The sequence below is a fragment of the Scyliorhinus canicula genome, chromosome 1, assembly GCF_902713615.1.
Source record: "Scyliorhinus canicula chromosome 1, sScyCan1.1, whole genome shotgun sequence".
Taxonomy (NCBI): domain Eukaryota; kingdom Metazoa; phylum Chordata; class Chondrichthyes; order Carcharhiniformes; family Scyliorhinidae; genus Scyliorhinus; species Scyliorhinus canicula.
The window spans coordinates 88,153,338-88,168,299 of NC_052146.1; the positions used below are offsets into that span (position 1 = coordinate 88,153,338).

Below are 14,962 nucleotides of genomic sequence, written 5' to 3' on the forward strand. Positions count from 1 at the left end.
CCTCATCCACCCTTTTATTGGCATGGCCCCCCTCGGCCCTGACCCTTGACAGTCCCACCCTGGCTGCATGACCTGGGCACCCTGGCACTGCCAGGGTGGCAGTTCCAACGTGCCACCTTGACCTGCCCCTGAGAACCAGGGGCCTCCAGGCCATTACACCTGGTCCACGTTTGTGTCAATCAGTACTAAATGCAGCCCAGTCTGCTGTTGAGATCATAAGGTCCCGGGTGCCAGGAGAATCCGGCTCCTGCATATTTAAATAAGCTCAGTGAGGGCGAGATTCAGATCGCTACATTTCGCGAGATTGGGTTGACTCTGACGAGACATTTTGAGTGTCGCAAATCTCGCCAGATTCAACAGCCTTGTCGCGACACCAAGTTGGCACGATGAGGCCACTGAACTGTGCTCCAGAATATGAGCAACTTGAGATAGATACAAACTTGCACGAGCATGGATTTAAAATTTACTTGCTGTTCACAAATCTGCACGATACAGATCCAAAGGATGCCACTATAAAATGGCTTACAATAAGTTTTGTTTTGATCATTTGCAATCATCTGAAATTGAAACTGATGAGTCTCATTTATTACATCCATTCAGAAGAATTATGCATGGCTGAATATAAGAACCCAGGCCTCGAAACTAGCTCACTGTGGGATGGGGGTGGGGCTGTGATAGGATTGCTTATTGAAGCCCAATGTGAATTTAGCTCCTGTGGCTCCTACAGCAGCACGGTAGCATAGTGATTAGCACTGTAGCTTCACAGCACCAAGGTCCCAGGTTTAATTCCCTGCTGGAACACCCTCTGTGTGGAGTCTGCACGTTCTCCCCGTATCTGTGTGGGTTTCCTCCGGGTGCTCCGGTTTCCTCCCACAGTCCAAAGACGTGCAGTTTAGGTGGATTGTTCATCCTAAATTGCCCTTACTGTCCAAAATGTTTAGGAGGGGTTATTGGGTGAGGGGGATAGGGTGGAAGGGTTTAAGTGGGTTGGTACAGACTCGATAGGCCGAATGGTCTCCTTCTGCACTATATGTTCTATGTCTCATGTACACACAGATTCTGCGTTGAGCCCAGAAGCAACCTTGCTGACCAGCGGGAATTGTCTGGATGTAATTGGCTGGTGGACACAGAAGGGGAAATGATGCCAAGCAAATGTAATTTGCTCAGAGTGCTCCAAGGGAGGAATCCCCATCAGGGATGATGGATGAGAGGTAAAGAGGACCCCATTGTGAGGGGGCATACTTCTTTGCTGCCAGCAATTTAAATTTACAGTTGGTTGACAGGAAATCAGGATAAAGTTTCCTCTCTGGCTCCTTTCACCGAACTGGAAATCCCATTGTTTCAAATCGAACGGCACATCTCTGGATAACATTTACAGTGGAACCAAACTAAGCAAGATATTTTTTAATAAAAGGTCATGGTCCCAAAGTGTCAACTCTGTTTCTCTCTTTACAGTACCAGACCAGCTGAATAGTCCCAGCATTTTCTGTATTTATTCAAGATGAGAACTCCAGTCTGGGTGCTATTCATCCATGCGAACTTGTATTTCCCAGTCCGCAAGAAAATTACAACCTTCCATTGTCGCATTCATTTGTGAAGTTGGTAAAAATGATTCATTTGTTTGTTGCCCTTCCCCAATTGATGATTGGGAATTGAACAGCTGGCCCTTATATTGATCTTCCCATTCGTGTTTCACATGTAGCAGTCCAGTGAATGTCTCATCTTCCAACAATGGACTAGCCTTTGTCAGTTGTCCATCCTGGAGGACAGTTTGTAAAACGTCTGTTAAGGACACTTTTATTAGTTGATCATCTGTTCTGTCAGATTGCAAACATGAACCATCTCCTTTGTCCTTTAACAATGATGAAAATGATTGGCTGCCAATTTGTCGCCCACATTGGAAGAGTGACAGATTGATTTGCTGTTTGTCTTTCAATGAAAACAACAATGGTGCTTCTTTTGGCTGCTTCTCTTTCCATTTACTTTGGTATGTTTGTTGGTGGTCATTAAGCAATGACAGAAATTGTGGCAACATAACTGGCTTTTCCTCCTTTGATTTTAATTTCTGTATCTCCAGTTCTCGACCATTTTGGAAAATAAGGCCCTCATTACTAAAAAGGTGATCTTCACTATTTAAATGCACTTTCTGCAAACTAGATAATCTTGGATCTGTATTTAATTTGCTTGAATTCTGAGATGTCGCATGTAGAATTGTAGCATAATTTTGAGTCAGTGCCTGTGAAGTATTTTGACTTGAGTATGTGCTGTTTGACAGAGAGTTGGTTTCCTGGGAACGATATGGTGAAGAACATTCATTCGCAGTTGGCCCAGAGGAAGAATGACTTTGAATTTTATTATCAGCGGCACCTCGAAGCTTTGTCTGTAGTATTTGGGTGTGATTTTGTAGTACATAGGAATTTAGTGGTGTTGTCAAGGTGAGTTCCTTTGTTTTCAGAATAATTTCCTTTTCATTTGAATTGTTTTTCAATAGATCTATACTGTCCATATGAATAACGTTCTCAAATTGAAAAATATTCTTCCTATAACTGGTGGCCAGCTGCAGTGTTGGTGAAGATTCTTTCAACAAAGCTTGTTTGTGCAAAAGTATCTGGTCCAAATTCTGTAATTAAGACAGGAATACAATATAAATGTGAAATTTAAGAATTGGATATCTCCTGATAGTTATGGGGAATAAACAGTTCCATAAGCAAATACTTGGAATCATTTTGCTGAAAGTGTTCCCACACAAAGTTACACGTTGCAGAGAACAATGTTTCCTCCTGGTTCTGTATTTTTCTCTGCTGGAGAGCTGCCAGAATAATACATGGAGCAGCTCAGCTGCTACATAAGTGACTCTCAGTTCAACAACATAGATTACCTTAGTCCATTGTCTAAATTCTGACCTTGAAGCAATAATAAAATTGATACCATGTAAGTAATTCTTCAAAACACAGCTTGCTGATTGAATGGGAAAGAATATTTTGTGGTTTTATTCCTCAAAACTTTATGGACAGCTTACACTAAAACCCTTTAAGATCACCAACATACTAACAATTGGCATTTCAGATATTCACCAGGTGCCAGATTGTTAAAAGTGCTAGTGAGTGTTTCATGTGGCTGTTGGAATTCACCATCTACTGCTCAGTGAATGAAATTAATTCAAACATTGGATTGTTCCCGTACCGGCCTCCCCGAGCAGGCGCCGGAATGTGGCGACTAGGGGCTTTTCACAGTAACTTCATTGAAGCCTACTTGTGACAATAAGCAATTATTATTAGCTGGTGTGCGCATACTTGCATCAAATAAACTCATTCATTAGGGCTGGGGCATTAGGGCTAAATTGCCCCTTAGTGTCCAAGGATCTTTAGGTTAGGTTAAGGGAATATTGGGATAGGTGGGGAAGTGGGTTTGGGTGCAGTGCTCTTTCAGAGGGTTGGTGCAGGCTCTTTCTGTGCTGTAGGGATTCTATGATTTTTATGATGACTATATCTTTACAGGAGTCTCCTACATCAGACTCCTATTTATTGACTACAGCTCTGCCTTCAACACCATAATCTCAGCCAAGCTTATATTAAAGCTCCAAAACCTATGAATTGGCTCCCCACTCTGCAACTGGATCCTCGATTTTCTGACCAACAGACTACAATCAGTAAGAATGAACAACAACACCTCCTCCACAATAGTCCTCAATACCGGGGCCCCGCAAGGCTGCGTACTTAGCCCCCTACTCTACTCCTGTACACACACGACTGTGTGGCAAAATTTGGTTCCAATGCCATCTCCAAGTTTGCTGGCGACACGACCATAGTGGGCCGGATCTCGAATAACGACGAGTCAGAATACAGGAGGGAGATAGAGAACCTAATGAAGTGGTGCAGCGCCAACAATCTCTCCCTCAATGCCAGCAAAATTAAAGAGCTAGTCATTGACTTCAGGAAGCAAAGTACTTTACACACCCCTGTCAGCATCAACGGGGCCGAGATGGAGATGGTTAGCAGTTTCAAATTCCTAGGGATGCACATCTCCAAAAATCTGTCCTGGTCCACCCACATCGACGCTACAACCACAAAAGCACAACAGCGCCTATACTTCCTCAGAAAACTAAGGAAATTCGGCATGTCCACATTAACCCTCACCAACCTTTACAGATGCACCATAGAAAGCATCCTATCTGGCTGCATCACAGCCTGGTATGGCAACTGCTCGGCCCTGGACCGCAAGAAACTTCAGAGTCGTGAACACCGCCCAGTCCATCACACGAACCTGCCTTCCATCCATTGACTCCATCTACACCTCCCGCTGCCTGGGGAAAGTGGGCAGCATAATCAAAGACCCCTCCCACCCAGCTTACTCACTCTTCCAACTTCTTCCAGCGGGCAGGAGATACAGAAGTCTGAGAACACGCACGAACAGACTCAAAAACATCTTCTTCCCCACTGTTGCCAGACTCCTAAATGACCGTCTTATGGGCTAACATCATTAACACTACACCCCTGTATGCTTCATCCGATGTCGGTGCTTATGTATTTACATTGTATACCTTGTGTTGCCCTATTATGTATTTTCTTTTATTCCCTTTTCTTCCCATGTATTTAATGATCTGTTGAGCTGCTCGCAGAAAAATACTTTTCACTGTACCTCGGTACACGTGACAATAAACAAATCCAATCCTTTCTGTTTGCATTTGATGGGTAAAAGTGGTGAGTACTTGAATTGGTTTGGAATCCTGATTATGCAATTTCGAAAAAAGCAAGTCTGACTGTCAGCTCCTTTTATTACAGAAGTTATAAGGGATTATGAATTTGATCCTCCATGTGATTCAGTGCACATTTGACCTTGATATAGGAAATCCTTACACAGAATTCAGAAGTTGGGGAAATACCAGAGCCTCACAGTGCGCAGGAGAACACATTTCCCAAATGTTACCAATTTAGGAGATTGAGGGATGATCTGATTGAAATGTTTAAAATTTTAAAAGGATTAGATCGGGTTGATGGAAAGAAACCATACTCTCTGGAGGGATATTATCGTAACATTGCAGTCAGGCCGTTCAAGAGTGAAATCAGGAAGCACATTTTCATACAATGGCCGGTAGAAATTGCTGCCCAAAAGGCTGTTAATGTGAAAGAACCTGGAGTTCAAGACGGAGATTGAGAGGTATTAGGGACAAAGGTGGTTAAATTACATTTAGATGCCAATCTGCCATATTTAATTGTATGATGAAGCTGCTAGAGGAGCTGGGTGGCCTCCTCCTGCTCACCGTGTTACTATGCAACCTATTTGGGAATGCAAAAGCAGTGTTCAGCTCGAGATAAATATAAATGGAACATACCAAAGATTGGGGTAGTGTCCTGCGGTGTTTTATGTAGCTGTATGCCACACAGCAAAATATTCCAGTGATTATTGCTCCAAAGAATACAAACGCCATTAACAGAACAATGGTCAATGTTCTTTCTACAAAGTTAAAATAAAATTAATTAATTTTGGTAACACAATAAACTATTTTTTGATTTCAATGTGCATACTCAGTCACAACTCCTTGTTCCTTCAGTGAAAGGTTCATAATTCACACATCTCTAGCAAGAGATTGAACTATTAGATACAGTTTATAATTTTACATGGCATGGCTATGAAATTGCTGCATGTGTATTGATTTAGTACAATTGCCTTCATCCCTTTTATATCAATTAGAATTTTTGCTATATTTTTAGTTAGTCCAGACTGAGGACCACTAGTAGACAGACAAATTATTATGATCCCAGACCAGACCCCAACAGTGGCTAACCCATCTCAACTCCCAATCCACTGCTAACTACCAATCTCATATAGGAATACTTGCTTTGCAGAGATATTCTTTGAGAAGGAGAGATCTCTTGACACTGCTTTAAAGACAAGATCTGACTCCTGTCAGACCCATGCAGAAACTCTATGGCCTCAGAAGCTGTTTCTCCACTTGTTTCATCTCCCCCTTGTTCGCAGACAAGTCTGCACTGTTTTAAAGACTGTTAATCTCTTCTTAACTGAACTGCAGAGACCAAATCCTGATTTGTGGTCACAGCTTCATCCAGAACTGCACTGGCCTGTTTTTCCCTACAAAATGCCTGATGTCTTAGCTCCACCCAGTAATGACATAATATTACCAAGCTGAAATCCAATTAACTCCACAGTGAATCCCCTTAATCAAAACAAAATTCCATTAGCCCAAGCATTTTATGATACTTTAATTGCATCCCTGGCTCCCTGTGGAAGACGATGGAAAATTCTGCCATTCTGCCCATTGTATCAGTTCAACATGGAAAATAAGCAGGTGGGAAATGAACAACAAGGAGCTTACCAAATCACCAAATCCCTTCCTGCAATTTTCAATTTTAACGAAGATGTCCTTTCTAATGCAGCTGGGGACTTCATGAACATATGCAAATTGAGGTCTTATTCTGGACTCCATCAAGACCCTGATTGTTATTTAATCAGTCTTAACAAAGAGGATACTGATATTGTCTTTTCAGACCGAGAACGGACTGTAGCTGTCTGCAGACAGAAGAAGCTTCCTAAGATAAGTTTGTAACATCCATTTGTGTGGCCTGGAGAAGTTGAAGTGTATCTTACACACGGGCCAGAACTTTCAGCCCAATGGTGGGTCCAGCAAGTCACTGAAATCCCTGTTCACATCAGTGCGGATGGAAGATCCCGCCGGTGTGGAAGGGCTGGAAAATTCAGGCCACAATCTGATTTACAAACATTCTTACCTTGCAAAGTTTGGATACAAAAATGGGCTGGTTGACTCTGTTTTGAAAAGATTTCCATTCTTAAGCTAAGTTGCACTTTTGCACAGTAGTTAGTATTGGGCTCCAAGGATTCAATTTTGAAATATCCGCTTTCATTAAATGCAGAGAATACCTGAAAAATAAAGCCATTCAAATAGACAAATTAACATCAGCTCTCCTATCATTGCTCTTTAAATTTAACCCAAATGCCACCATACTTTACCGTTTTATTTGATGGTGATTGGTTAAGCTGCACTTCATATTTAACAGTAGCAAAAATATCCTTGATAGAACGTTGCACTCCTTCTTTGAGTGGTACTTGTGGGAGATGGATCAGAATAGTAATGGATCTGTCACCTGCTGTGTGTTGCACATTTGGGGCTTGAATTATAGCTGAGAAAGACAAGTAATCTTATGTCAGAACACAATATTTAACATGCAGAGGACATATGGCATCCAAGAGTGAAATGGTCAAATGTGCATGTCAGTGTTAATCATTCACCAATCGGTTTCAGCTAATGTGAAACTGGTACCCATAAACTAATCAAATGATAGGGAGCATCTGTGTGTATAGATCATAATGAGGGCACATTTGGAAAACTGAAGATCTGGACAACTTATTTCCAAAAAGACATTACTGTTTGGTAGCAGAAATGTACATCATACCAGGTATTCTGGCTTTATTTTATGGGCAGAAAACTTGCTACGTTGGAAGGAAAATAATCAAAATATTTAAAACGGGAGATATAAGCTGCTTAGCAGGCAAATATTCTTCAACTACAACTTCAAATGTGAATGCTAGAGAATTTAGGTCTAACATTAACAAGTGAATAATTTTTACAACCAGAGTTGAGAGAAAAAAATTGAATTTATGCATTCTAAGTAAGCTCTTTCAAGAAAAATTGGGGAAAAAGCTTTGTTAAGAAAATACTGCAATTTATCAAGTATCTCACAGGCTGTTGGGGCTAAGGAATACATTATAAATTTAAGAGGCAAATTGCCAGGATTCAATAATAGGAACATGATGTGGATAGATAGTCTAGAAATTTTGGTTGAATGTCTTTGGGGTTCAAGGTGTACACAGAACTACCCAGAAGTACATTACAGAGGTGGAACAGGTTCCACAATTAGAATAATGTTAATTGAGGTCTTGAACAAGGGTTCACAGTCTCAGGATACAGGGTAGGTTATTTGGCATGGAGATGAGGATAAACCTCTTTATTCAGAGGATGGAATTGTCTACCATATAAGGCTGTGGAGGCTAAGCCACTGAATATATTTATAAGGAAATAAGATTTCTCGACAGTAGAGGCGTCAAGGGTATGGGCAGAATGCAGGAGTACGCTGTTGAGATAGAGGATCAGCCATGATCACATTGAATGGCGAAGCAGTCTCAAAGAACCGAATGACTTAATCTTGCTCCTATTTTCGATGTTTCTCGGTTTCTGATTGTGGGAGAAGCAGGTTGATGGCTAAACAACATTTTCCTACTTTTGTGCTCTTCTGTTCTTATCCAAACTGTCATTTCAGTGCTGACTAGAGAAATCCTGTTGAAAATGATTCAAGCTACTAATATCTACATAAGGAATATCTACTCACTCTTGTCTAATGGACAGAATCGTTCAGATAAGGACCATGTTGAATTTGCAGTTTTCGATATTGCCATCACTCTTGCATAGTACCAGTTACTCTCCTGCACAATCTCATTTGTTAAGTCACAACAGTGTCTTGTGATATGATGACATTCAGACTTTATTTTCCATACTTTTTCTCCATAGCTGCAAAAGGAATGGCATATGTTAGGAAGCAAATTCCAAATTGCTCAATCCTATAAAGGTTATCATTTTGCAGGACACCTGTGATAGTGAGGATGTTTAATTAACAAATATAACTTTTTTTATTCTTTCATGGGATGTGAGCATTGCTGCATTTGTTGCCCATCCCCAACTTCCACTGAGCGGATTGGCTTGTGAAGCCATTCCAGAAGGCAACTAAAAGGCATTGCTGAGGGTCTGGAGTCATATGTAGGCCAGGCCAGGTAAGGATGGCAGATTTCCTTCCATGAAGGACATAAGTGAATCACATAGCTTTTCATGGGTCGTCGCCATTTGAGACTAGCCTTTATAAGTGCAGGTTTATTGATTGAATTTAAATTAAACTAAATGCCATGGTGGGATTTGAACCCATGTTGCTTTGACATTAGTCTGGACCTCTGAATCACTAGTCCAATTAAATTATCACTGCATCATCGTCTCTCCCTATATATACACCAAACTCCTATATACTGAAATTAGCTTAAAATATCCTCCAGAGAGTCTAGTGGAATCCTTTAATATTTTCCATTTCAAAGTAACCTTAGGTACAATTTGTTGTCATCCCTTTTTCACCACTAACCCAGACCATCAAGGTACGAAATGGAATTTTCAATTTTTTTTCTTTGTCTTTAATCGCCCGGGGCCGGCGTCAATCCCGCCCGCCCCCCCCCCCCCTCCCCCCCGTGTCCCGAATTCTCCGCCACCAGAGATTCGGCGTGGGCGGGAATCGCGGCGCACAGGTCGGCGGGCCCCCCGCGGCGATTCTCCGGCCCGCAATGGGCCGAAGTCCCTCCGCTGTCAAGCCTCTCCTGCCGGCGGGAATCAAAACACCTACCTGAGCAGCGGAATTGGCGGTGCGGTTGGGCGCTGGGGGCCTGGGGGGGGCGCGGGGTGATCTGACCCCGGGGTGTGCCCCCACGGTGGCCTGGCCCGCGATCGGGGCCCAGCGATCGGCTGGCAGGCCTGTGCCGTGAGGGCACTCTTTTTCTTCCGCTTCGCCATGGTTTTCACCATGGCGGAGGCGGAAGAGACCCCCTCCCCTGCGCATGCGCCGTGATGACGTCAGCAGCCACTGACGCTCCGGCGCATGCGCGGACTTTATGCCGGCCGGCGAAGTCCTTTCGGCCCCAGCCGGCGGAGCGGGAACCACTCCGGCGCGGGCCTAGCCCCTCAATGTGAGGGCTTGGTCCCAGTTTCCGCACCATTAGGGCGTCCCGACGCCGGAGTGGTTCATGCCACTCCAACACGCCGGGACCCCCTGCCTCGCCGGGTAGGGGAGAATCCCGGCCCTGGAGTAGGAATGCTGGTCAATCCCCCTAACGCCACCCAGATAATCCTACAATTTCCTATGTTAACTCAACAATGAGCAGGGTTAAACCTGGGTTTTTCCCAGTCTCTATGAGTCAGCTGTGCTCTATCTGATTTTATCCAACTTGTCCAGCTTGAATGTGACAGCTTTGGGTCAGGCTTCCATTTCACACCCACTCAATTTTTACACTAAAGTCAATTTAGCATAAAATCAAATATCTTTTAGAATTTCTGTAAAATGGAGGAAACTACTAATTTTCCTTTGGTTTACAATGACCTGGGAATAAGTCAGACATTTACAGCTACCTGTCAATCCAAAGATAAAACAAAACACCCTTGAATTAAGCATGCGATGCACCTAAGAGATTTCAGTCAGATGAGGAAAGAAATTTCACTCAGGTGGTTGAGACACTTTGGAATTCTCTTCCTGAAAAGCTGGTTGAAGCAGAGTCTTTGAATATCTTTGCAGCAGAAGTAGATGGACTCTTGGTAAGGAAGGGAATGAAAGGTTATCAGGGTAGTCATGAATGTGATGTTTCGGCTAAAATTAGATCAGCCAAGATCTTATTGAATGGCAGAGCAGGCTCAATGGGCTGTGTGTGCCCTACTCCTAATTTGTATATGTTTATACGTATATTCATATGTAGATCTCATTTTGCAGGTTCCTTGGGCCCATTGGAGGAATCCTCCTCACTTCAAAAGATCCTCATCACACAGCCCCTCCCCGCCCTTTAATCCCCACATGCCACCTGGAAACCGGCCCTTCAACCCCCTCAGCCACACCTCTCTCCCTTCGCTGAGAACCCCACCCCCCGACTCTGAACTTACCTGGATACCTTAGTGTGGTGGGGGACAGCAGAGATGCTGGCCATCCAAAGGTCAACAGCTCTCAAAGGTGATCTTGAGGAAGAGGTGAAAATCTTACCTTAAAAGCAAGAATGCTGCTCCTAGGATTTAATTTCTCCAGGGCAGCCACTGGAATCATGGGCAGGCTCCCCACTGACATTTCACCCATGGTTGGACAAGAACCACAGCACCTCTTCAAATCCAGCCAATACTTTTGGATAGGAGGCTGGCCATTTAGGGCTGGGATGAGGAGAAATTTCTTCACTCAGAGGTTGGGAATCTTTGGAATGTTCTACCCTGAAAGCTGGGGATGCTGAGTACTCAGGACAGAGGTTGATAGATTTTTGGGTACTATCGGAATCAAGGGATATGAAGCAAAGCTGGTGTTGAAGTAGATTAGGCGTGAATTTGTTGATTGGCGGAGCAGACCCAGAAGGTCAACTAGCTGACACCAGCCAATATTTCTTTTCAGCAATACCATGGGAAATATGCTAAGCAAAATAAACTTTGCTGTCTTTTGGAAGTGATCCAACCTGAGGGTGCAGATAATGAACCAAAGTCTTAAATTTAATTTCTGTGGTTTATGATGCAAGAACATTCTAAATGGTTTCGCACTGGCTGTTAGTTAACCATTAACCTCTGTGTAATTCGTTGGTATTTCGCAAGAGATACTTGACAGTTTCCTGTAATTACATTTCCTATTTAGAAAAACACCCAGAACAATATATTTTTTTAAATGGCTATTTACTATTTCAGTTAAATAACTAAACAGTAATAGTGGGATATCTTACACGTTTATAAACATTTTGATAAATGAACACGTTGCCCTCCAAGGCACACACCATCTTAGCTCGGAAATATATTGGCCGCTCCTTCACTGTCGGTGGGTCAAAACCTGTCACTCACTCCCTCCCTAACAGTACTGTGGGTGTACCTACACCACATGGACTGCAGTGGTTCAAGACAACACTCACCACCACCTTCCCAAGGGCATTTAGGAATGGGCAACAAATGCTGGCCTAGCCAGTGGCACAAGCATTCTGTGAAAGAATAAAAAGTAACTTTAAGGACAAGTCAATTTTAAGCAGGTACAGTATTTTCTCTCTGACCTGCGGTTTCGAGATTACCCTGGGGTTCGCTAGGCCCCCAATTAGGTGGCAACAAACAGCCAAGCTACACAGCAGCAAATTCAGGCATACGGGGGGTACAGTATGGTCATGGTAGTGCTCTTACCCTGGTGTCTAAAGTGGGCAACGAAATATAGTAGTGTAGTAATACTGAGAGGAATATAATTTACAATGGTCTGTAACTTGCATCAGGAGATACCAACATAAGTCTGCATCTGAGAAATGCTGTTAAGAGTGGAAAGATTGCATGTTTGTTACAATAATAATAATAATCTTTATTGTCACAAATAGGCTTACATTAACACTGCAATGAGGTCACTGTGAAAAGCCCCTAGATGCCACATTCCTGCGCCTCTTCGGGTACACAGGGGGCGAATTCAGAATGTCCAAATTACCTAACAGCATGGGCGGAATTCTCCGCAAGGCCCGACGCCGTCGTGAAACCTGGAGAGGTTCACGACGGCGTCGGAAGCCTCTCCCGGCCCCCTATTCTCCCCTACCCGGGGGGGGTAGGCGGGCCGTACCGGGAAACTCGGCGGCCGGACCTTGTCCCTGGCTTCAAGGCCCGGCCCGCCAAGAATGACGCCGCGGCGGCGCCTAATGACGTCAGCCGCGCATGCGCAGGTTGGACAGCTCAAACCCGCGCATGCGCGGTTGCCGTCTTCACCCTCAGCCACCCTGCAAGACGTAGCGGCTTGATCTTGCGGGGCGGCAGAGGGGAAAGAGTGCGTCCCCTTGAGACGCCGGCCCGACGATCGGTGGGCACAGATCGCGGGCCAGTCCCCTCCCGAGCACGGTCGTAGTGCTCGATCCCCGATCTGCCCCCCCTAGGTGTGGTTGTCGCCGTGGTGAACAGGTCGGGAACGGCAGGCCGCTCGGCCCATCCGGGTCGGAGAATCGCGGGCCGCCGTGAAAAATGGTGGCCCGGTTTCTCCGAGCGGCGTGTCGGAAAACCGGACCCGCCATTTTGGGGGGGGGGTGGCAGAATAGCGGGAGGTGCGGGAGCGGACCACCCGCTATTCTCCCACCCATCGTGGTTGCGGAGAATCGCGGCCATGTCTTTTGGGACATGTGGGAGGAAACCAGAGCACCCGGAGGAAACCCATGCAGACACGGGGAGAACGTGCAGACTCCGCACAGGTATTGACCCAAGCCGGGAATCGAACCTGGGTTCCTGGCGCTGTGAAACAATGTGCTAACCACTGTGCTACCGTGCAACTTTGTGTAACTCTATTCCCCGTCCACATTCACTATCTGCATTGTTGTTATATTTGTTCATACAATTAAGTGTTAGTATCAGAACTTACATGAGGTACTCAACGTCATACACGGTGTCTTGAGATCTATTCTGAGTCCAGCGAAGCGTGTTATTAAAGTTCACCGAATCGAACCGTACCCCAGTTGGTTTAGGCAACTGAATCAGTGCAAGGGATCCTACAAAGGCAAAACAGTTTAAAGTCTGTGAACTTTTAACAATTCGGATCACTAAACGTTCCAGAGTTTCTGTTTCATCTCTTCACCAATCTGGAAGTTCAAGCAACTAACTTGTCCCAATTACTTAACACTGAAACCTGTCTAAATTGGAGCCAATGTAACTTCCTCGTTGGAAAATGTTCCTTGAAACCCAATAGGAAGCTATTGAAGTATTTGTAGCAGGAAAATAGCTTTGTTTCCACATGCCAGAGTTTCCAGGGGAATTCTAACAGCCACACTTTATCCATCCACCTGCTCAAAGGAAGCAGGATTTGACATCGAGGAGAAATGCTGTAGGGGGATTTATGAGCTTAAGAAAATTATAAATGAAGGAGCTTTGTTCTTTTACACAAAATGGAAAATGCGAATTAAGTGTCATACGTACTGTATCCATAAATAAACAACAATCGCCTCTCTTATAGTCACAAACCATAAAACTACTTCCCTTGTAGATTTATCTTTAACTTCGCCATAGGTTTGGCTACACGTCTCACAGGGCATGAACCACGCAAACTATGGATTAGTTTTACTACTTTTGTCACATGTATTTATATTGATAAAGTTTCAAAAGTACAATCAAAATATTAAAACGTGTGAAACAGATCAAAGAACAAATGCATTAAATTGCCTCTTGAAATAAAGTAAGTAATTAAAGAGACCGGCACCAAAATACGTTCCAAAAATGTAAAATACTTACCAGTAAAATAGAGGGTTAGTATTGGGATCCACCAAAGCCTCATTTTGCACTTAAAACTCTCGCAATCAGAAGCTTAATTTATTTTTAAAATAGCCGATCATCAAGTCGAAGATCATTTCTGCACAGCAGAGAAATCGGAGAGCTAAGTGTCTTCTCAGTATTTGCAAAACTTTTCCTATTTAAGTGAGACTGCGCACATTTTGGTTTCTGGTGTATTGTCCTTCCTGTAGTCAGCACGGAGAGGTCATTGTGAGCATTCGGGCAGTGTGCCCCCTTCCCGGGTTCTGAAGAGGACGTTGTTGGTGGAACTCGGCGTCCTATCACCTGGGTTGGGATGATCTGTTTATAACATCCTGCACTGATCTCAACACCAGTGAGACTGCGAGAGGGAAGGGAGGTGCAGAAAGGCGGGACCAGGGTGAGAATTAAAGTTACTTACTTCCTTCTCTGCAACACGCCCTTTACTAGAAACGAGAAGCCGTTTCTAAATTCCCTACTCTAAAATAGCACTGCAACAAGTTTATAGAGCATTCCTTTGGCTCATGGGGTAAGTCGGGAATTCCACTTTAACCAATCATTAATCACACTTTGTAACTAGTACATAGGAGCTAGAGTTAGAAATAGGCCTCTCAGCCCATCAGGTAATGCCAGTGCTTAAGCTCCCTTAAATGTACCTCACTACCCCTCATCAACTATCTGTGGGAATGAGTTCCACATTCTCACCAACCTCCGGATAAAGAATCACAGAATTGTTACCAAGTTGACGGAGGTGTCCTTCTGAATTTCGCATTTGATTTTTGATGTCTTATCTAATATTGATGATTTATTGCCATGTGTACTGAGGTATGGTGAAAAGTACTGTTCTGCATACAGCCCAGGCAGATCGCTCCATACATGAAAAAACATAGAACATACTATAAATAACTTATAAAA

At 43.8% G+C, this 14,962-nt stretch overlaps 1 protein-coding gene across 1 annotated transcript; it reads right to left on the minus strand.

Annotated features, from left to right (window-relative positions):
* Positions 1 to 451: 451 nt before the first annotated feature.
* Positions 452 to 14,396, minus strand: LOC119964911. Its single transcript, XM_038795023.1, has 7 exons — positions 14,030 to 14,396; positions 13,167 to 13,293; positions 8,364 to 8,542; positions 6,988 to 7,157; positions 6,747 to 6,897; positions 5,333 to 5,454; positions 452 to 2,620 (listed from the first exon to the last, which is right to left on the minus strand). The coding sequence occupies exons 1-7, from the start codon at positions 14,070 to 14,072 to the stop codon at positions 1,523 to 1,525; spliced, it is 1,890 nt and encodes a 629-aa protein (XP_038650951.1). The 5' UTR covers positions 14,073 to 14,396; the 3' UTR covers positions 452 to 1,522.
* Between the last annotated feature and the right edge of the window lie 566 nt (positions 14,397 to 14,962).

Excerpts from the sequence above, each read along its gene's own strand:
- LOC119964911 (XM_038795023.1), bottom strand. The coding sequence starts at position 14,072 with ATGAGGCTTTGGTGGATCCCAATACTAACCCTCTATTTTACTG. Across the intron at positions 13,294-14,029 it reads ACTAACCCTCTATTTTACTG|GATCCCTTGCACTGATTCAG; the intron begins GTAAGTATTTTA and ends TTGCCTTTGTAG. Across the intron at positions 6,898-6,987 it reads AATCACCATCAAATAAAACG|GTATTCTCTGCATTTAATGA; the intron begins GTAAAGTATGGT and ends TTTATTTTTCAG.